This window comes from Colobus angolensis, unplaced genomic scaffold, assembly GCF_000951035.1.
Source record: "Colobus angolensis palliatus isolate OR3802 unplaced genomic scaffold, Cang.pa_1.0 Scaffold13, whole genome shotgun sequence".
Lineage (NCBI taxonomy): Eukaryota > Metazoa > Chordata > Mammalia > Primates > Cercopithecidae > Colobus > Colobus angolensis.
This window is the reverse complement of record NW_012114252.1, coordinates 8,908,087-8,931,380: the sequence shown is the minus strand read 5'-3', so window position 1 is coordinate 8,931,380 and position 23,294 is coordinate 8,908,087. Positions and strand designations below refer to the sequence as shown.

Genomic DNA, 23,294 nt, shown 5'->3' with positions numbered 1-23,294 from the left:
TCCCTCCCTACGTCCTTTCCTCCCTCCCTCCCTCCTTTCCTCTACTTTCCTCCCTCCCTCTTTTCCTCTCTCCTTTCCTCCCTCCCTCCTTTCCTCTCTTTTCCTCCCTCCTTCCTTTCCTCTCCTTTCCTCCCTCCTTCCTTCCTCTCCCTTCTTCCTTCCTCCCCTTCCTTCTCTCTCTCTCTTTTTCATTATTGTATTTATTTCATATTGATTCTTTCATTTAACTCATTCTGTGTAGGCACATTTTTCTGGATTCCAGTAATACTGGAGTAGACAAGAACAAAAGTCCTTCTCCTATATATCTTAAATTCATATGGGGGAGACTGACAGTAAACAGGAAGAATTAACAGCACTTTAGGAGCAAGCGTGCTGTGTTGTAGTCACCATTTTCAGTGAGTTACCTGCCTTAGGTGAGAAATATCCCTAGAGAGTGGTGGGGCAGAAGGCGTGGGCACCTCAGTGTGGCGTGGGCACCTCAGCGTGCTGTGGGCACCTCAGCGTGCATTTCAGGGTGGGGCCCTGGCGAGATGGCGTTCTAGTTGAGGTGCAAGCTGAGAGTTTAAAAGAGTTTTGAAAGAATCAGTGCACAGCTCTAATTGGTGTTTTTAAAGAAAACTCCGGAATAAATATAACAGAAGAATGTTTAAAGATTTAAAACTTATCTGAGGTTAAGAATGATGTGAACCCATAAGTCAAGAGAGGTTGCCTGGTATCAAGCAAAATGAATGAATAGAGATTATTACATATGTCAGAATCTTTTCCAGCGGAAAAAAGGTGTATTACAAACATGTTAAAAAATTTAGTGCCTTCAAAGGAAGAAAATCAAGCTGGTGCCATTCATTCACAAATTCGTATGAGCAACTGCACTGTGAATACAACTGTGAACAAGACAGCACGCTCCCTCCTCTCCTTAAGTAGAAGAGACAACCAGTAAGCAGTTTCAGATCATGCACAGTGCCGTGAAGAAAGGAGACAGGGCCATGTGAAGATCTTCCGTTTTTGGTTCCACCATCACTGCTCACATGAGAACCTTTATTCGAGAGCTGTCCTGTCTGCCTGAGCCGTCCCCACCGCCTTCCTCGAAGGGCAGGGCCTCCCTGGGCGTTTGCTGGAGGCAGTGTCAGGACGTCGCAGCTTGGCTGCCTTCTTCCCTGAGCTCTTTCAACACCAGGAGGCTCTGGCCAGGCGTGGTGGCTCACAAGCACCTGTAATCCCAGCACTTTGGAAAGCTGAGGATGGGAGTTTGAGACCAGCCTGGCTAACATGGTGAAACCCCATTTCTACTAAAAATACTAAAATTAGCCAGGCATGGTGGCGCATGCCTGTAGTCTCAGCTACTCGGGAGGCTGAGGCAGGACAATCGCTTGAACCCAGGAAGCGGAGGTTGCAGTGAGCCGAGATCGCGCCACTGCCGTCCAGCCTGAACGACAGAGCAAGAGCCTGTCTCAAGAAAAAGAAAAAAACCCATTAGGAGGCTCTGATCTGACCAGTAGGTGTTACAGTGTTGGGGGTGGATTAGAGTACGGTCTCCCTCTTCTGGGGAGTGCACATTTGGTTGGGAAGGAGATAGTATGAGAAAATGTGTCACATTTTTGGTCTGTTTTTACCTTTACTGTGACTTGTGTCAGAAGTTATTTCACTTGCTTGGATCCTCTCCAACGACTCTGAACTGGAAATCATGAGCAGACTCTTATGTTGATGTGGAATTGACTTTCCAGGTTTGTTGACCCGGGAGGCGTGTGGTGAGGGCCGATGAGGGTCACATCTGTGTCCGAGTCTCAGAAGTTATCAGAAGTGGGGTTTCACGCTGGGACCTTAGGGCTGCGGTTTCCTTTGTTTCCCACTGGGTATGGCTCTGGACTGGCAGCTCTTGTTGCAAGCAGGGCCTGATAAGGGTGCTCGTCCAGGCCACTCCGTGTGTGTCCCTGTAGTGGTTGGCTTGCCTGCCGGGCAGCCAGTGCTCTTTGGGGTACACTGGTGGCTGCTCTGGTCTCACAGCTCACTCAGCTGCTTCCCGGCTTTCCCTCCATTCTCTCTTACATGACTCATAGACATATCCCCTCCTAGAGTGCACTACAGGTAAGGAGAGACCTTCCAGCCACTGGGGACAGGGTTCTGTATGGTAGTTACGAAGGCACGTGCCCAGGTCACACCTAGGTTCACAAGCTGATGTCAGAGGAAGGGTGGGTTGGGAGAAGTGATGAAGTTCACCTGCCTCGCTAGCTTCTTCATCTCACTGAACTAAAGGGAATACAAACCTCTGTTTCTTGTATATGTTTAGAACCTGTTTGGAGCCTTTTTGAGCATTGTCATCTCTGGCATTACCTGTGCCCTGTTGTCTTGTCTGGGCTGCTCAGGTGTTGCTGAATGTGTTTGCATACAAAGGGCGTCTTATGTCAATCTCAGTTCTTAACCTAAGCATGATATTACTAAGTCCTGATTGTCCATATGTTGTAAGAACCTTTGTTACTAATGTTTTAAGGTGATTTGGGGAAGTTTGGTTTGTTTGAAGGAGTCCCCATCCTTTGGGGATGGTGCCAAGGGACATAACTCTGCTCACTGCAAAGAAGCCTCCGGTTTCAACACTAGAGAAAGGTCTTGGACTGAAGAACTCTCATCTCCCTTTTTCCTTGTAAGATTATTGTGATGGTATGTCAGTGAATGGATTGCGCTTGGTTTGCAGTGTAACCATGGTGAAAAGTGGAAACGGGTGATGCATTGATGGAAAAAAATAGCATTGTTGAAGATGACTGAAGGCGTGGTGGCATGAGCCGATGGGCTGCAAGAACCCAGGCAGCCAGCCTGTCTACTGCACTGCGCACCAGCCCTTCCTGTCACCGGGTGCTGAGCCCACGGCCTCCCTGCTCCTGCTTACGGATCAGGAACTGCCCACAGGCCTGGCTGGGAGGAGGAGCCCTGAGGGCCAGGGAAGAATGTGAACCAGGAGACAGCAGGCTTTATTTTCGCATGTAGTAATGTTGGGCCACTTTGGTCAACCACGTGTTACTCTTAATGGTCATAAATATCACGTATGCCTCTAGATCCAGATACAGGTGTGTTCCTAAAGATTGCATCTGCTTAAGTCATAAGCTTATAGCAAATCACATTTTGTTTTGATTCGTTACAGCTGTGACTTAGGGTTATCTGTGGTTTCCTTCTTGATTGTGGAGTTGATTGGTTTCTTCTAGAATTATTTTCTCTATATAATTTAAACAGTATCGCTTAGATTATACCTTGAGACGTGTAGCCAGCGTACTTTATTTGACACGATATTGTGAAGATGTAGGATGCTGTTGCATAGAGCCCTGCCTCTCCCGATCTGGAGGAGAGTCCCAGAGAACTCAGGGTGCTCACTCAGGAGCGCGCCCCAGGAGAAGATTTGTTCGCAGTTAATATGTGCATTTGCAGCTTTTGACGGGAGCTTATATTAGAAACCACTGTTTGTTTTCTCTGTCATCAGTGTCTTAATGTCTCATTTCATATCTTTCCCAAATGACCCTACATGGGTCTCTCCTTCCACCTCATTTTAATTGCTTTGGAAGGTGACTGCCTGTTCCCCACATAATGTTTACTTTAAAACTCAGGCATGGGCCGGGCATAGTGGCTCACGCCTGTAATCCCAGCACTTTGGGAGCCCTGGTGGGAGGATAGCTTGAGGCCAGGAGTTCAACACCAAGCTGGGCCACAAAGCAAGACTTCCCCCCACTGCTGCAACTCCCGCCTCTACAAGAAATTTAAAAATTAGCTGGGCATGGTGGTGTGCCCTGTAGTCCTAGCTATCCAGGAGGCTGAGGTGGGAGGATGGCTTGAGCCAAGGAGGTCAAGACTCCAGCCTGGGTGACGGAGTGAGTCCCCTCCCACCCCCCAAAAAACCCTCAGATACAAGTTCTTCATGTGCTGTGGTTTTGCCTGGAAGTAGGGATAGACAGACTCAGTTAGACATGAGCGTCTCTGTCAGCACGCCGTGGGACATGTCGTACTTCATTAAGTTAATGTGCGCGAGCAGCTTAACTGTTCTTCTGAGGGTGAATGTAAGTAATGCTGCTGTTGAATATTTTGGGCAGCATATACCATTTTCCAAATTTAAAATGTAGTATAGATGCCTAAAAGTCGAAGTAATTGGTTTTAACAAGTTTGGATATTTTTGTGGCTTCTGATTTGTATGCCAAATTGCTTGCCATTGATTCAAGTGCCAGTCCAGGTTTGCAAATTAGTCATAGTTAGATGTCTGGCGGGAGGGCCAGCAGGCAGGAAGACCATGGGGAGCCTCCCACAGAAGTCCTGGGGAGAAGAGATCACTTTAGACAAATCCAAAGTTAGGAGGGGTGGAGGGGACGCAGGGTGCTGAGATCCCAGGAACCGTATACCCTGGGTTGTGACTGGATTTAGGAGATTCCAAAGAGGGTATCCTAAGGAGCTGGGTGACCCTCGTGCCCCTGGCATGGCTGCCTGGGAGGATGCCCCCCTCCCCCCCCCGCGTTTTTTTTCTTTTGATACAGAGTCTTGCTTTGTCACCCAGACTAACGATCTTGCTCACTGCAACTTCTTCCTCCCAGGTTCAAATGATTCTCCTGCCTCAGCCTCCCGAGTAGCTGGGACTACAGGTGCAGGCCACGGCGCCCAGCCAATTTTTGTATTTTTAGTAGAGATGGGGTTTCGCCATGTTGGCCAGGCTGATCTCGAACTCTGCCTGCCTTGGGCTCCCAAAGTGGTGGGATTACAGGTGTGAGCTACTGTGCCCGGCCCCCATGTTTGTTCTTGATGGTACTGTACTGGCTGCCTTCCTTGGAAGCCAGGAGAGTGATATGTGGGTTGTGTTCAGATGGGGCTGGCAGAGGTTTTCTCAGTGAACTTCCCGTGGTGCACATTGGCGTGCAGAAGCAGGCGTTCACTCCTCGGTGCTGGCTGCTGCCTGCTTATTGTCTGCCCCTGAACCTGAAAGCAAGTCCTTGGGCCTCTGAGTGAAATCAAGGCAAGCGCATCACCGACGTACTCAGCAGAGACCGGCCTCTGCCGGGGCCTGCCTGCCAGTCACCGAGTACATTTAGCTAGTCGAGAGATGCTTGGAGGTCTGGAGGTGGCATCCGTCAGAGATCATGTTCAGTAGCACAACAGAGTGACCGTAGTTAATAATTTACTGTGTTTCAAATAGCCAGAAGAGAAGATTCGGAATATCCCAACACAAAGGAATGATCCATGTTTGAGGTGAGAGGTATCCCAGCCACTCAGATTTGATTGTTACACACTGTATACTTATACCAGAATATCACATGTACCGCCAATATTACGTGCCCTTAAAAATGAGAAGGCTCTGGGTCTGTATGGCCAGGAGACAGCATGCTTTGAAAATAGCAGTAGCTGTAACGAAATCTGAGAGGCCTGGGGGAAGCCGACAGATGTGGAATCACACAAACTTGAGAGCCACCTGTTGCTGTGGAAGAACCGCTGCTGCACGAGAGTCACGATAGCCACCTCTGTTCTTGCCTTTCCCCTCCTCCATCCTCCCTCCTTGTGTCTGCTCACTCCTGTCCTCCTGCCACTGCCACAGTTCTGGGTGCTCGCCCACCCTGTGCTCCTGTGCACCTGCTTCCCCCCTTCTAGGGGCGAGAGACTGGGATCAGTTGCATTTCTGCTGATTTTTAAGATAACGCAATGCAAAATAAAGCAGAGAGTCAAAGTTGTAGAGGGAAGGAAAATAGTATTACTTCTAACGTCAGCTCTTCTGGGCTGACCCCTTCAGTATAAGATTTAGTAGAAAGAATTTAGAATAAGACTTGCTGGCATCTTTTCATCTTCATTGAGAATAAGGAAATAGAATATGCTGTAGGCATCATTCCCATGGACTGCTGGGCTCGGGGGCTTCCAGTAGGGATTTCTGGTACTCACTAAGGCTGCAGGAACGTGGTAAGTGTGGCCTCGGCATAGTTAAAGCGCCCTGCAGCCACTACAACGATGCTTCAGGCTATGCATTTCCTTGCTGTAGAGTGAGTGTGAGATGTGTTCGATTCTCACGCTTGGAAGTTCTTGGAATAATGATGGATGACAGTGCACAGTGAGAACAGCAGGAAAGCTGTGCCAGACTCAGGTGTGTTCTCTACGCCCCCCAGTCGTCTTTTGCCAGCCCGTATAGGACTATATCCTGCCTCATGGTTGGCTTCTGTCCTGTTTGGGGATTGGTATCACCCGCTGTCAAAGTCTCATGAGCTGCCAAGTTCCTCTTAAGACGGCCTGGCTCTTCCCATTGACGTGACATGTTCCAGGAATTCATTCCTTTGCCTAACCGCTTGCTTGTGCCACAGGCCTGTGCTGGGCAGAAGGGGGTGGGGCAGCTGGACCTGAGATGTCCTGGTGGGGGCCACGTGGCTTCTGCAGATGTCTCCTCTAGGACATTTGGCAGAAAATGCAGGCACTGGAGAGACACGGTAAGTGACACCAGGAAGAAACCACCAGAGAAATCCCGAATTTGGGGCCTGTTTCTTCTTTAAGTTGATGCCACTGGGGAGACTGGGGAGAGGACTGTTCTAGGTTGGAAGAGCCTTAGTGACCTGACAAAGTACCCCGTGGACTTTGGATTCTGATTCAGATGAACCGTTTTTGAACAGCTGAGAACATTTAATTATACATGACATTAAGGAATTTGTGCTAATTTCAGGCACTGATAGGTAGTTAAAAAAAAAAAAGTCCATATATTAGCACACTGAAGTACTCGGGGGGGAATGTCATGACAACTGATTGATTTTTAAAATATATTCTGGGAACACGTGGACAAAGCCTGTATGGCAAAATGTTAATAACCACTAAATTCATGCAATAGGTAGATGAGGATGCGTTATATTAATATTTCTCAGTTCTTTGTATGTTTGAACATTTTCATAATAAACTTTTAAGTTCTGGGCCCCTTGTAAGGCACCTTGTATGGCCACCTCGTCCTCTTCTTCCACCCTCATTCTACAGACGAGGGAAACAAGGCTCAGAGGTTAGCTCTTTCATCTAACCTCACAGGACGTTGTAGAACTGGCATTTCAACCCAGGTCTCTTGAGACCAAGGTACCCACTTTCGACCTCACAGCTGTGCCCTGAGTTCTAAGCACTGGTGGCGGGGGTGACTCGCGAGCGTACACCCACTCCGGACTCCTCTCTGCTCACCTCTCTTACCCGTCCTGCTGGCTCCCAGGACTCCACGGGGAATGCCGAACGCTTCCAGCAGGAGGCGTAGTAGGAGTGAATTGATAAGCCATCTCCATGTAGAGGCAGAAAACATTTGGCATATTACAGTTTCTAATGTTGTTGTCTCTTTTGAAATTATAGCGAGGGCTTATGTTTTTAAATATCAGTTAAAAATACCTTTTTCAAAACCTCGGAAGTATTGAGACGTGTTACCGTTTTCCCCCTAAATACTGTGTATTGGAATTGATTCCTGCTTGGTGTTTGTAAAGATGCTTTTCTTGTTGCAGGCAGACATCTGGTCCCTGGGCATAACAGCTATTGAACTTGCAAGAGGGGAACCACCTCATTCCGAGCTGCACCCCATGAAAGTTTTATTCCTCATTCCAAAGAACAACCCACCGACGTTGGAAGGAAACTACAGTAAACCCCTCAAGGAGTTTGTGGAGGCCTGTTTGAATAAGGAGCCGAGCTTTGTAAGTTCCCAGGGATCACCACGTACCTCCTCATGTGTGGCTTGACTCGGCTGAGATACACCCTGTTGGGATTGCTTTAATCACTCTTTTCAGTTGTCTCCCTGATATTGTTCATTTTTCTTTTCCTAAATAAGTATGATTGACTTATTTGGTTTGCAAATACATTTTAATTTTTAAGTATTAAAAATCTCTTTCTTTTAGATTTCCACCATCTCATACTTCATTGAATCTGAAGAATATTCTCCCTAATATTAAATGTGGAATCATAAATGTTTAATATTTATAGAGGATCAGGCCGTAAACTGTTACACTGTTTTTAGTAATGGCAGAGGTTAGCTGGAAACAAATGGCTAAATACGTCTTTAAAGTAAATGTTTTCACTTTCCAGGTGGCATGTGTTCGGAAACCAAAGATTAGGAAATATAACCAAGCCACCCTCTGCTTCCCCCAGCCCTCCCCCTTCCTACCTGCTTTCTCTTTTTAGGTTTTTTTTTTTTTTTTTCTGAGACAGAGTCTCACTCTGTCGCCCAGGCTGAAGTGCAGTGGCCGGATCTCAGCTCACTGCAAGCTCCGCCTCCTGGGTTCGCGCCATTCTCCTGCCTCAGCCTCCCGAGTAGCTGGGACTACAGGCGCCCGCCACCTCGCCCGGCTAGTTTTTTGTATTTTTTAGTAGAGACGGGGTTTCACCGTGTTAGCCAGGATGGTCTCGATCTCCTGACCTCGTGATCCACCCGTCTCGGCCTCCCAAAGTGCTGGGATTACAGGCTTGAGCCACCGCGCCCGGCCTTCTTTTTAGGTTTAATAGACGCTGGCAGAGCCGTACAGCAGTAACAACTGTGTGGCTTTGCCTCGTTTTCTGTCTGAATTAGGACATTTCTTTGAAAGTTGTGTCTGTGTGTGTGTGTGTGTGTGTGTGTGTGTGTGTGTGTGTGTGTGTGTGTTGGAGGTAGCACCATATGTCCTTGTTCTGTTTCTGAGTTTTCCAGCAGAGTTAGCTGAAGGCCAAGCTGAGCCTCCCTTTTCTTAACTCTTGTGTAAAAATGAGTGGTTACTTTTACAAGAGCACCATGGTTTCCTAATATGCCAGTTTTGGTAACGGAATTAAATGAGGAATGCAACATTTTCTAAGCACCTCTGGGGAGATGCGGGCTGAGACCACCAAGCCAGCGTTTGATGACTACATCAGCATCTTGTGGTAGTGGGGCTTGTCCTGCACGCCACGATGCTCTGCATTTGATTACATGATGATGTTGGTTGCAGCCACCATGCACCAGCACTGGTGGAGATACGTGCAGGCATGTCTTCCCTTACAAAGCATGTGTCTAGTATGGGCTTATGCTCCAGCACACAGAGCTCTGCCCCACAGCTACCGAGGAGCTGGCTGAGCGGCGAGAATACGAGCACCTGCGGGGTAGCTGGGGTTTCACCCTTGGGTGGACAGGGCGGGAGAATACTCAAGGGTGATCGAGGTTTCTCACGAGTTTGAATCTGAAAACGTACTTGGCTTTTGTAGTCAAGCTTTCGTAATTTGGAGTGAGTGGGAACTTGGTTTGACTCAGTTGTTTGGGTGTTCCTGCTGTCTGTTCCAATTTGGGCCGTGCTGGTTTCCTTGGGAAGTACATTCCCTGTCACTGTCGCCATCCTCAAGGCAGGCAGCTGACCAGGTGCTGAGCCCAGGGCATGGGTGAAGTCCTCAGCCCAATCACAAGGGAAGGGAGGGACCTGGGAAACAGCCTTTCTCAACTGGGAAAGTTGGTGATGCAGAGCACCCAGCTGCTCTTTCAGCAGACAGGAGAAAGGGCATCTCCTGGCTCCTTTCTGGTTTCTTTAATTCCAAATTGACATTTCTATTATATGGTTGGATGTGGCCAAACGTTAATACAGAGACTTAACAAAGTGGCCCAACATGGTGGCTCACACCTGTAACCTCAGCACTTTGGGAGGCCGAGGTGGGTGGATCACCTGAGGTCAGGAGTTCAAGACCAGCCTAGCCAACATGGTGAAATCCCGCCTCTACTAAAAATACAAAAAAATTGGGCGTGGTGGCGCAGGCCTGTAATCCTAGCTAGGCAGGAGAATCGCTTGAACTGGGGAGGTGAGGTCGTGCCACTGCACTCCAGCCTGGGCAACAAGAGCAAAACTCCATCTCGAAAAAAGTTAAAGCGACACAGAACATACATTTGGTCAGCTATTTGTCATAAAGTATTTCATAAGCTAGGAGATAAGCTCTCTTAAATGATCCCTGTGAAGCTCTGTGCAGACGTTTCTGTGGAAATGCATTTATTAGGGACCTCCCTGGAAAGTCAGTGCCCTGCCGAGCACAGTACCTGGAGCCCAGGCGTAGGTCCTGAGCGACTCGTCTTTGGGTGAGTCACGGTGAGAAGAGCCGCGGAGTGGAATCCCAGCCATCAGGTGTCAGTGTGGCGGGTTGACATTTTGAGGCAGAAGTCTTTCCTTTGGGGTGGGATCGAGAACTTACCTCATGTTTTGTTGTTGTGTGTGTTTTTCCAGAGACCCACTGCTAAGGAGTTACTGAAGCACAAGTTTATACTACGCAATGCAAAGAAAACTTCCTACTTGACCGAGCTCATTGACAGGTACAAGAGATGGAAGGCCGAGCAGAGCCACGACGACTCGAGCTCCGAGGATTCAGACGCGTAAGTTGGCCCCTGAGCGCCCCGAGCGTGTGTGTGGGAGGGACCCACTGGTCTCTGTCACTTGTTTGGTGTGGGTTTCGTTTTCTGTTGAGTTTTTTTTTAGACAGTCCGGGCTGGTGGCGATTGCTGTGTTAAACACATCCTGGGCCTGTTTGGGAGCTGAGCCTCTGGATGTTGCTGGTGGAATTTCTACGAGTGAACTCTGTGGTAGAGCTGTGCATAGGGAACTGGACCTGGCTGTTGGATTCTGTTTTGTTTCGTTCGGTTCTGCTCTGTTTTGTTTTCCATTACACTTTCTGTTCTTAAAATCATGATCAGGTGAAACGGCTTTACATGGATGTCTGAAAGGCCAGAAATGCACGTGTTTGTGATTCTCGGTTGTGTCTGGTAGAAGCTTCTGCACCGGCGGTGACTTACTGAGAACTGCTGTCAAGTTCGGCATCTAGGAATTCCCTTGGCTTAAGAGGCGAAGTGGGGCTGGAGCCATTTGTGTGGCGAGGGCTGGGGAAGGCGGTTGGGCAGGCTTGTGTCTGGAAGTCCAAGCCTGGGCTCGTCTGTTCTCGTGCATGCCTTGGCAGGAGTCACACTTGGCCCAGAGTGCAGGTCCATGCGCCAGGCCAGTCGAATGAGGATTTCTGGGGGTGAGACCCTGAGTGGTTTTTCAGTGTCTCTAGGTGATTGCAGTTTAAAGCCAAGTTTGAGACCACTGCCCTCAGAAGGTCTTGAGGTACTGCCATTGGGAGATTGCCGGGGTAGCAACAGGGATGACAAGATAAAGAGACTGGAGAGAGGTTTGGAGAGCCAGGCCGTGGCAGTGGATTTGGGTGAAGGAGGGAATCCCATGTTCTAGGCTTGGGCAGCGTGGCAGCAGGCGTTGTGATGTGTGGTGCAGGAAACCGAGTGTGGGGTGGACCGTGTATGAGTCTGAGTTGTCCAGGAGGAGACGTCTGGTGTGAAGTGGCACCGAGGTGTGGCGTTCAGGTGAGAAAGCTGGGCAGGTGAAGTGGGCTTAGGGGCCACTGCTCTGTGGAGGTCACTGGAGCCAAGGGAACAAAGGATGTCAGTCGGGGCGTGTGGGGGAGTGAGGCCGGCCCCTAGGGAAGCCGGTGTGAGGGTGAGGCTCCACCTGTGAGTGAGAGGGGAGAGGTGTGGCCGAGGGGCGGGAGGAGGTGCAGGCTCAGTGAGGCCACAGGCGTCAGGATGATGAGCAGGGCCAAGGGCTCATTGCCTCTGAGGCCCACGCAGGACAGGGAGTCGTCAGCACACTATCTCATGATGGGGAGAGAGTGCTCGGAGGGACACCAGTGGGCTCTGGAGCGAGTGGAGGGACCAAATAGAGGCAGTGAGTGTGGATCCTAGAACCGGGGCTGAGAGACATCCAAGGTGAGGCCAAAGTGTTGGAATGACAGGCATGAGCCACCACACCCAACAGAGGGACATCTACTTTCCTGGTGAGAGGAGGAGCCCAGCAGAGAGAAGCTGATGCCCCAGAGATGGGCTCCCAGGGAGGTGGGGGAGGTGTCCTTCAGGAGGAGGAGGAGAGTGGGCACGCACACGCTGGCACACCAGGGAGGTGCGGGAACCACCTCGTGATGGTCTCTTCTCTGTGAGGGAGGAGGCAGGGGCGTCTTTGGAAAATCCCCGAGGGACTGGACAAGGGTGTTATGGTGGGGACTTGGGGCTGGTGGGCGTGGGTTCGGAGGTCCCCAGGCGGCCTCCCCCTGACCGTCCCAGCGCCCCCAGAGCAGACGTGCGAACACTGACGGGATTTCCCTGCGTGTCTGTGTTAAGGGAAACAGATGGCCAAGCCTCAGGGGGCAGCGATTCTGGGGACTGGATCTTCACAATCCGAGAAAAAGATCCCAAGAATCTCGAGAATGGAGCTCTTCAACCATCGGACTTGGACAGAAATAAGGTACGTCTGCTCCCTCCAGAGTGGTCACACGGACCTCAGTCTGCAGTGTTTTGGAGGCACTTGTGTGTGGAGCTTGCTGTGGGTGCGGGTGGCAGAGATCATGGAATTTTGTTGCTAGGTGATGGACAGATCAAGAACTTTCGTTCTGTGTGATGATCCAGGTGTTCACACCGGGGAGTCTGGCCTCTGGTCTGTTCTGTGCTACTCCATTCTGCTCTCTGCAGCCCTGCGGTCAAGTTAGGATGTCCTGACATGTGGCAATGTCGTGGGGTTTGGGGGTGCCCCGTGAAATGACTTCACAGCTCTCTTTGAGGGACTGTTGTGCGTGTTGGGGTTACTTATATACATATCATAATTTTGTGATTGAGTTTTAAGGACCTTATAAATAAATGCATTGCTTTTGATATTTATGTAAAACAATTTTGATTAATTGGTTTTATGCCTGTTAAATTTATGAAGGGCCATATATTTAGGGTCTTGTGTAAAGTATAGTGGTGTAGTTTCTCTCAGGCAGGGTGGGCCAGTAGCTGTGCCCTGTTGATCCTACAAGTCCTGCTTTGATATGTGAACAGGTGTTGAATGTCCAAATAGAGGTTGCAGAAGTAGAAACTCGGCCTGTGTCGTAGACAGCACTTGGAATGGCCAATCTTGACCTGATTTCTATTTCCAGGGTTTCATTAGTAAAGTACTTTTCTCTCTGTCTCTCTCTTTTGTTTTTTTGAAACGGGGTCTCTGTCACCCAGGCTGGAGTGCAGTGGTGCCGTCAGAGCTCACTGCAGCCTCAAACTCCTGGGCTCAAGCGATCCTCTCACCTCAGCCTCCTGAGTAACTGGGATTGCAGGCATGTGACACCATGCCCAGTTTATTTAAAACTTTTTATTTTTATTTTTGTCTTTTTTTTTAGAAACGGGGTCTCACTATGTTGCCCAGGCTGGTCTCAAACTCTTGGGCTCAAGTGATCCTCCTTCCTTGGCTTCCCAAAGTGTTGGAATGACAGGCGTGAGCCATCACGTCCAGCCAGTAAAGCACTTCTGCGTAGATAACAAGACGAGGCAGTTCACCTACCTGTGCCCATGCAAAGTCCCCTTCCACATGGAACCCAGATGCCAGTTTCCCTGGCGCGTGGGTTTTGCATGTCACTGCAGATGAGACGTTAGAAGTCTAGCGAGAGGCAGCCGAGAGTCTTCTTCAGCTGTCACGGTGGGCAGAGGGCGTTGCCTCAGCGTGAAGTGCGGAGTGAGAGGTTCATTGCATTATTGTCCATGTGAACGTCAGCTGTTTCTGATGACCTTTTTTCTCTCTCCCCCAAGATGAAAGACATCCCAAAGAGGCCTTTCTCTCAGTGTTTATCTACAATTATTTCTCCTCTCTTTGCAGAGGTAGGTACCTGGCTGACCTTTTCGGAGTGGGAGGGAAGAGGGAGGGAGAAGCTGGACACACTTCAGTGGTGATGTTGCCAGTAAGATTTGGGGACATTAAGACAAACTGGCAGAGGCTCAGAAAGCCTTCATGGTGCCTCCCCAAAGGCTGTCAGCGTCAGGCACCACCTTGCACCTCCCACTGTCCTGGACGATGGCCACTCCGCCACAGCCTGGAGTGTGCAGACTGGATGACAGTGACCCAGCCTGAGACCCTCTGTCACCCGTTGAGCTGCTTTCTAGCAAATCTCATTGGATGCAGCCTGCTTCCTTTGCCTAAGATCAATTACTGGCCATGTGAAAAGTAGATTCTTTCTTCTAAGGAGACGTTGGATGCCCTGGAGTCCTCCGGTCTCCCCTGAGCCACATGTTTCACCAAAGTCCCTCCTCTGCTCAGCAGTGCTGCGCTCCCGGCCGTGCTCCCCCCCCGCCCCCCGCTCAGCCTCTCCCTCCCAGAGGAAAGTGCTCCCGGCCGTGTTTTGAGAGACTTTAAAAAGTAGGCTTTATAAGAATGAAGGTTGTTCTGCTTCTGGTTAGTAGCGGATTTGAAAATAAGTTGGAAGTTCCCCCTTTCTTGTTGTGCCCCTTCCTGGCTGAGGTTGCCTTTGAGGTATTCACTGTGGGCCACGCACACATCTGTTTGCATGGGCATCGCCCCTCTTTGGGCAGCTTTCCACTGCGGCTGTGTTTGGGGGTCCTGGTCCTTGAAGGGGAGGCCCTCGGGGGAGGAAGCATCGTAGGAGCTCATTCCCCTCTCCTGTGCCTGCGTCATGCAGTGGGGAATCCCTGGCCGTGGGCTGTGCCCAGCCTGCCATGCCTCTTCCCAGCCCTCCAGTGAGCCTTCACCTGTTGCCCTGCCCTGGAGGGTTTGTCTGAGGGCCTCTGACCTGGCAAGTTCCAGGGCCCAGTGTGAGCAGGGCTGTGGCCGGAGCCCGAGGCCTCACCTGCAGCTTCATGTGAGAAACGGCCAAGCCCGCTGGTGTCGGGGAAGCCACAGGGCACGGGGAGGCCCTGCTAGATGTCTGGCTTCAGCCCTTGCTGATGGTTCTGGGCACCTGTGTTCTTCCTGCCTAGGATGTCCAGGTTGAATGCCATCCTGCGCTTCATTTTGTCCCATGGGAGTTGGCCCTGTGGGATTTCCAGGCTCTGCTCCTACGGCTCTGCCATTGGCCTCTGGAATCGGGTCAGTCAGGCAGTTAGGGAAAGTGCATGGACTTTTTCATTTACCTGAGGCTGTTTATTTTTTTACTGGGCCCATGAAGAAACTTTGACATAAGTATTCAGGACATATCCTAAATGCAATCGTATCCTGAATTTTCCAGCTAAGCAAATGCTAAACTCGCATCTTTCCCAATGTATTTTTATGAATGATATTTGCTACCCTAGAGTTCAGAGTGTTTAATGTGCATTATTTCATACAATACTTGCAGAAGCTCAATAGAAAGATTATATCTCCATGCTTACAGATGAGGCCATTGAGGAGACGGGGCGTTGGCGTCCCTGCTTTCCTTCAGGGAGCACAAGTCAGGTTGCTCCGTGAAGTCAGTGGTGGGTCCAGTACGTTCCACACAGTGAGGGGACTGGCCCTCTCCCAGGGCAGCCCTTCTGCCTTTGCTCCTTCTTTGAGACTTAGAGGCGGGACACGGGCAGGAGGGAGAGTGCTGGATTGTACATGACCTTCTCAGGACTTGTAAATACTGTGAAGTGATTGGGAGTCCTAGACAAACCCAAGTGGCCATCTCGGGGCCAGCGGGGTGGGCCCTCTGGGACAGCAAGAGCTTCGGAACAAATGCTCTCCGCACCCACTGGCCCTCCAAGGTCAGACTTTCTAGTTCCTGCCTGTCCCTTCAGCAGCGGAGAGAGAAGCTGTGGCTCTCAGGGCAGGGCTGGGTTTGGAAATGACAGCATGTGTTCAACAACCTGCAAACAAGCTGAATGTCGCCTGAGATGTTTCTTACTTCCCTGAAGAGGAGGCAGTGTCCATCATCTCGAGCCACCACGAAGAGCCTGTTCTGTCGAGTTCGGAGCCGTGCTGTATCTTCATTGAACAGCTCTTACTTTCACAGTTCACGTTTCTGGGCCTTCCAGAGAGACTTAGAGTTGACCTTTAACTTAGGGAAGTGCCTGAAGGCACCGTTGTGATTTCTCTTGGGAGTAGAGGAAGGACACTGGAGACTTCCAGAATTTAAGGCTGCCACTTACATGCAATGGAATATTTTGACCCTACTCTGGATCCCAAAGGCAGTTTGCCGGAGTTGAAGAACCGACCCATTAACATGAGGAAGTAAGCTCTGACTGCCCACATGGCGGTTTCAGTATTGAGATCAGATTAACTTACGATAGGCTTTGAAATTGCTTTTCTGGTACAAGGTTATGGTTGAAATGGGAAAAGAGCACAGAGAGGACAGTCCATCGTGGTGAGACTCGGGAGAGGCACACGTCTCTGTTCTGGCCTAGAACAGTCATAATTATGGTCTGACGATTGCCCTGTCTGTACATAACTGCTCTCAGAGCATTTGAATCACCTTTCTTCAAAAGGAATCTGGGCCGGGCTCAGTGGCTCACGCCTGTAATCCCAACACTTTGAGGCCAAGGTGGGCGAATCACTTGAGGTCAGGAGTTCGAGACCAGCCTGGCCAACATGGCGAAACCCTGTCTTATTAAAAATACAAAAATCAGCTGGATGTGGTGGCAGGGGCCTGTAATCCCAGCTACTCGGGAGGCTGAGGCAGGAGAATTGCTTGAACCCGGGAGGCGGAGGTTGCTGTAAGTTGAGATCACGCCACTGTACTTCAGTGTGGGCAAGAAAGCCAGACCCCATCTCAAAAAAAAAAAAAAAAAAACACCAGGGATCTGAAGTGGCCTGGATCCCGAGTCAGAGCTTTTCCCGGACACGCCGGGGCTGGGGTGGTGTCGTGGTCCATGCGCTGTGTTGCTCCTTGAAAAGCATGCTTCCCGGTTCTGCAGCTGTGCACCTCACACTGTTCTTCCTGTTGGTGTGCTTTCAGTTGAAGGAGAAGAGCCAGGCATGCGGCGGGAACTTGGGGTCCATTGAAGAGCTGCGAGGGGCCATCTACCTAGCGGAGGAGGCGTGCCCTGGCATTTCCGACACCATGGTGGCCCAGCTCGTGCAGCGGCTCCAGAGGTAACTACCCGGGGCCCCTCTGGGCTGGGGAAGGAGAGGCCTGCACTTGGCCTGGGACTCGGTTGGTGAGTTTGGTACTTCGTTCTTGGCCTGTCTGTTCCTGTTGTGTTGCAGGCCTCAGGATACACACAGAGTTGAATTAGAGGAGACTTTGTTGAATTCTAGAAATCAATGTGAAGGAAGGATCTGAATCTGGAAACTGCTGGAAAAGCCCGCAGGACTTTGTGCATTTGTAGCTCTTGCCACACAAATACAGGGTGGTGGTGAAATACCTGTTTCCTCTTAATTAGGCAGCTTAATTATTGGCCAGAGAATGATCGTTCTTAGCCAGATGTGTGTAACTGTCTCTCTGGTTTTTGGCTTTAAAGTCAATGTGAGAAATGCCAGCAGCTTTGGTGTGGTCAGCTTGGTGCGAGCAGGCGCAGGTGCATTCGCTGTCTTAGCTGTGTGTGTCTTGTCTGGAAGCCTCCTTGGTAGGGGCTTATCTGTGCCAGCCTGTAGGAAGCTTTTGTCCCTGCCCAGTGGCCCCACCTGTTGCACACGCTGTGGATGAGGACTCAGTGGGGTGACCGCTTCGCCCTCCCTGCCCCCTCCCAGCTTGTTGTAGAATTAACCATGGAAACCAAGCCCCTCCTGACTGCCATGGGCACAGGTGCAGGTGTTTGGAGGCAGTGGACGTGTGCTGGGCAGCTGCTGTGTGTGACCCAAGGGTGATTTGTCACTGGGCTGTCCTCCCCACCCCCAGGAGGACCAGGCGTGCTGCTGCCTTGACGTTCATCTTCAGGTGTCCAGGCTGATGCCCTACCAAAGCTGGCTGAGCCTCTGATGGTGATGGGGATTTCCAGGTCTTCCCCGGGATGCATCCCACCTGACAGTACATAAAGAAGTTGTGCGCGCGTGAGGTCCCTTTTGCTATCTGGAAGTGATGGAAGGGGCTGCCTCCTGTCCTGTGAAGAGCCCCTCTGAGTGGGGATGGCAGGAGAAAACCACAGCTCTGATACTTCCGGTTTATGCTTCTGAACTTGGGTTCCTTAGTATGCCATTTCAACTTTTTAAGTTGCTAGAAAATGAAAATGATTTATGGGCTGCCTTTAAGTTTGAGGCAATTGAAGGATGATCCCTCCCTCCTTTGATACCCAAAACAATATTAGGAATACAGGAAAATAGAATTAAAAAGTCATCCATCTTTCACCTGAACACAAATTTTTTGATTTCTCAAACTTAGTATCACATACCTCATTCTAGTGACATTTATTTCTCATTAGGAAGAGCCTTATAATAAAGCAAATAGAACAAAACCAGAAACTCGCAGGATTGTTACTGTCTTGTTGGGCGTTTTGTTTTCTGCTTTTGTAGTATTACTTTTAGAACCAATACTTTCCACATTGTTCAGAATTGCCTGAAATTGTTATAAACTGTTTGTTTATATACATGACTTGATTTCCCCAGGAGCTCCAGGGCACAGAGCATCTGGCTTGTATGTGTTGAACTGATCCATGTTTCCCATTTCCAGACCCCTGTCTCTCTGTTCCTCTTCTTTCAGTTGTTAAGTTGATCTGTACCAGTGCTGGCCAGTAGAAGTACAGTGGGGGCCACATGCAGAATTTTACGTTTTCTGCTGGATGTGGTGGCTCACGCCAGTAATCCCAATGCTTTGGGGAGGCCCAGGCAGGAGGGTCGCTTGAGGCCTAAGTGTTTGAGACTAGCCTGGGCAAAATAGCAAGACTCTGTCTCTACCCAAAAAAAAAAAAAAAAATGTAGCTACGCATGGTGGCTTGTACCTGTGGTCCTAGCTACTTGGGAGGCTGACACTGTAGAATTTCTCAAGCCAAGGAGTTTGAGGCTATGGCTGTGATGACCTCTGCACTCTAGGCTGGGCAACAGAGTGAGACCCTGACTCTAAAAACCCAACAAAAAGATAATTTTACATTTTCTCAGAGCCATATTTTTAAAAAGCAAAAAGAAGTGAAATTACTTTTAACAATACATTTTTAACCTGCCAGATCCAAAGTATTATTTCAACATTAATACCAACAATCATCAATAAGATATTTTACATTTCTGGGGGACTGTCTTTGGAATTGATGTGTCCTTTACACTCAGTGCATGTCCATTCACAGGCAGCACATTGCACGTGCTCACTGGGCATCGTGGCTGGGGATGACCCTCTTTACCCTCGTGCGGGTCTGTGGCTACCTGATGTCTGTGTTGTGTTTAAAACTTTACTTTGCAGTGACGCACAGGGGAGGCCGAGTTGGTGCTCTCTTGCCTTTGTCTGTGATGAGTGCCCCTCTTTCCTCCTCTGTCCTCAGATGACCTGCCTCTTGGGGTGCTTATCGTCTCCCTGCAGGCTTGGCTGTGGCGCCCACTTCTCCCTTCCCTGCTCCTGAAGCTCCCACTGAGTGTTCATCTCTGCTGGCTGCCAAAACCACGGGGCCATGGCTTAGACTTCCTGCCAGTTTTGCTCCGAACACGTTATTTCAGTGGATGACTGTAGGAAAAATGAGAGCTGCCTCTCGTCTGAAGCATTTTCAGAGCTTACTATGTCGTCATGTATGGATCCATTTTTTAGAATTTCTATGGTACTTATTTCTGTCTCAGCTGGAATTAATGTTTGGATTCTTTTGTGTGACATCAGCTCATCCTGTGATTAGTCATTTGTACTTCTTTATAATTGAGTCTTAGGCTCCGTGGCTAACATGTGCTTTTGGGAGGACCTTATGTAACCATTCATTCTCTGGGAGGGTGCCAAGTATTTCAGATGCCTTAAAAGAGGAGCCCTAGATGGGAACGTTTGAGATTAGCCTCATCAAATACGTCCTCAGCCATCTCTCCCGGATCTGTGACTTGGAGTCTGCTGTAAAATGGTTGAGGGAATTGTGGTCACGAGGGGACCCCGTCCTCACCCTTTTTTGTATTCTAGAGACAATCTTGTAGAATTTTTGAACGACAGAGAAATTACCCATGATCCCACCACCGTAGCCCAAATCTCATCATCATCTTTGGGTGCATTGCCTTCTGTTGTCATCCCAGGTTATAAACTTACTGAATTCTCTACCTTCTTGCAGATAAGATTTTTTAGAATTTCTATAGTACTTATTTAGGATACACAAGTTGTGCATGTAAACTATACTTATATAGCGCACATATACAGGTTGAATAGCCCAAATCCCCAGTCTGAAACTTTTTGAGCACCAGCTCAAAGGAACTGCTCTCTGGGCCATGTCAGATGTCGGATTTGGGGATGCACACTGGTAAGTATAATGCAGATATTCCCAGATGCAAAGCGAGAAGCATTTCAGATAAGGGATGCCCAACCTGTAATTTTGTATGTACTTTTAAACTTGTACATATTTTTAATATTGCTTTTATATATATACGTAGATACAGATAATTACCAATTTTAGTCTGTGTTATTTCAGTTTGTATAATTTACTTACCTGATTCTGTACTGGTAGGCATCAGAGTTGTTTCCAAATTAGTGTAATTACGAAAATCGCAAGAGACATTTTTGTGCAGACGGGTTGTTGCTGCTTTGGACTGTATTTTGGAAGCAGTTCTAGGAAATAGATTCTTGGACTACATCGCTATTTTTATAGCCAAAATGGGTTTCCTGCCCTCACGTCGGGAATGTATATGCATCCTTGGAATCTTACTGTGTCATCGTGTATGGATCAAGTTTCACTTTTTAACAATTGATCATAAGTAAAAAGATATCATTTCCTGTTTTATTCACATCTCTCCAGAGAGGCTGAACCCATTCTAGGTTTTTGTGACATGCTCTGGAGTTTTTGTGTGAGAATCATGATCTTCTCAATCTTTATATGCATTCGTTTAAAATTAGACTTACCCATTGATATTTGCTCCAGTTATTTTTGTATGACTTGGAATTTCCTATGAAAACTAAGATTTTGGTTACTATGTGAATTTCTGCACAGGGATGAAAAATGACATGTATTCACTTCTCTCTCTCTCTTTTTCCCTAGATATTCTCTAAGTGGTGGAGGAACTTCATCCCACTGAAATTCCTTTGGCATTTGGGGTTTTGTTTTTCCTTTTTTCCTTCTTCATCCTCCTTCTTTTAAAAAGTCAACGAGAGCCTTCGCTGACTCCACTGAAGAGGTGCGCCGCCGGGGGCCACCCCAACGCCGGGCGCCCGTCCAGCGACACGCACAGTCCTCGCTGTGCCACAGCCAGATGAAGTCTCTCGGTGGGGAGGGTCAGCTCCTTCCAGCGATCCTTTTATTTTATTTTATTACTTTGGTTTTTAATTTTAACCATAGTGCACATATTCAAGGAAAGTGTCTTTCAACACAAAAACCCTGAAATGTATATTTGGGATTATGATAAGGCAACTAAAGACATGAAACCTCAGGAATCCTGCTTTAAGTTGATAGCTCCCTCTGGGAGCTGGAGAATCGCTCTGGTGGATGGGTGTACAGATTTGTATATAGTGTCATTTTTACGGAAACCCTTTCGGCGTGCATAAGGAATCACTGTGTACAAACTGGCCAAGTGCTTCTGTAGATACCGTCAGTGGAGTAAATATTCGACAGGCCATAACTTGAGTCTATTGCCTTGCCTTTATTACATGTACATTTTGAATTCTGTGACCAGTGATTTGGGTTTTATTTTGTATTTGTAGGGTTTGTCATTAATAATAATTAATGCCCCTCTCTTACAGAACACTCACTCCTATTTGTACCTCAACAAATGCAAATTTTCCTCTTGTTTGCCCTACGCCCCTTTTGGTACACTTAAGAGGTTTATTTCCTTTTTCATCGATGGTACTATTTCTTAGTGTTTTAAATTGGAACATATCTTGCCTCATGAAGCTTTAAATTATTATTTTCAGTTTCTCCCCATGAAGCGCTCTCGTCTGACATTTGTTTGGAATCGTGCCACTGCTGGTCTGCGCCAGATGTACCGTCCTTTCCAATATGATTTTCTGTTGCACCTTGTAGTGGATTCTGCATATCATCTTTCCCACCTAAAAGTGTCTGAATGCTTACACGAATAAATTTTATAACACGCTTATTTTGCATACTCCTTGAAATGTGACTCTTCAGAGGACAGGGCACCTGCAATGTACGTGTGGCCGTGCGTGTGTACTCGTGGCTGTGTGGGTGTGATGAGACACCTTGGAAGACTCCAGGGAGAAGTCCCCAGGTGAGCGCCCTGGACAGCTTGCACACTTGCTCACTGAGATGATGCGGTTGGAGGTTGCTGATCTGTGCGATTGCTCTGGCGGTTGCTGGGGACCTTAAGGGTTATTTTGGTTCTCTGAGAGGGGCCTGTGCTTGCTAGCCAGGCAGCCAGTGTGTCTGTTTTTCTTGGTTTGCTGTGGGGCCTTGCTTGGCGAGGGGGAAAATCTCTGGGTTTTTGGAATGGGAGAGTTCTTGCAGCAGTTGTTGACTGGTACATGAAGCATTCTTTTATGTTTGTTGAAGCTGATGATTGACATCTGCCGTGGGTGTGCCAGCTCTTGTGGAGTGAGGATTTTTGGAAGCAAGGAAGTTAGTGGGTGAGCTTGGGGATGTAACTCAGCTATCTGCTGGTCCGGTGGCCTCTAAGCTACAGGGAGGGGACAGAGCCCTGAGCTCCAGATGCTTGAGTGGGTTATTGTGTCAGTTTGCTAGTGCGGTCTGGTTTTTAAGCTCTAAAATTGAGGTATTTTATTAGAAGTGGATTTGGGTTGAACTCTTAATTTCTATAAGGGATATATTTTGGTTAGGGGAAATAGAACTGAGTTGCTAATTCTTACTGTACTCATTACTCTGCACAAGATTGTTATCTGGAATAATAAAATTGGGGAAGATTTCATTTTGTATTTCCAGGGAATATTCTGTGTGGGGAACTGTTTCCTTACGTGAGGCAGGCAGCATAAGCCAAAGGTGAGTTTTGTCTTTGTGAGAGAATCACACAGATGAGTTTGTTCTCCAGGGTGTGCCGTTACCTGATTTTTAAGTGAGCCAGGGCAGACAGCAGCTTCTCTGATTCACAGAGTTCTTCACATTTACAAATGGACAGTGACATCAGAGGTTTTAACACTGAAGCCAGTCTCATGCTAGTAACAGTGGTTGTGCTACTCGAGGGACTGGGTTCTAATGAAGAATATTGGTATGAACGGGGAGTCTCTGCAGTCGCCAGACTAATCCTACTCAGCTCCTTCCCCCGTGGAGCAACAAGTGAATCTTTGGCAGCACTGAGTTGATTGGCAGCATTTCCTGTCGGGGGAGATGGGGTTTGATGGAGTTAGAAAGCTCGCCTCTGTACACTGTCTCCTGGGCTGTTACTTGCTGTTGACACACAACATCAGCTCCAAAGTTTTTAAGGGCATCTTAGCCAAGGAAGCTGGCCTTTATGTTGCCACTTCCAGGCCTGCATTAACAGAGAGCCCAGGCACCAGGGCTACAACTGGAACCTGCCTCAGCATCAACTGCCGCTGGTCTGTAGCCAGACCCATGGGCCCAGCCTTTGAGATGGGTTTACTGTCAGCAATAGCCTCTCAGTGCC

At 48.7% G+C, this 23,294-nt stretch overlaps 1 protein-coding gene across 1 annotated transcript in view; it reads left to right on the top strand.

The window, feature by feature from the left end:
- The window catches only part of STK24 (serine/threonine kinase 24), a 69,242-nt gene extending 47,427 nt beyond the window's left edge, over window positions 1-21,815 (top strand). Inside the window, exons 6-11 of the mRNA XM_011933814.1 lie at window positions 7,458-7,643; window positions 10,155-10,300; window positions 12,092-12,215; window positions 13,526-13,594; window positions 16,642-16,778; window positions 20,765-21,815. Of these exons, the coding sequence (XP_011789204.1) occupies window positions 7,458-7,643; window positions 10,155-10,300; window positions 12,092-12,215; window positions 13,526-13,594; window positions 16,642-16,778; window positions 20,765-20,801 (699 nt within the window). The 3' untranslated portion in view covers window positions 20,802-21,815. The remainder of the gene's footprint in view (window positions 1-7,457; window positions 7,644-10,154; window positions 10,301-12,091; window positions 12,216-13,525; window positions 13,595-16,641; window positions 16,779-20,764) is intronic.
- The last annotated feature ends 1,479 nt before the right edge of the window (window positions 21,816-23,294 follow it).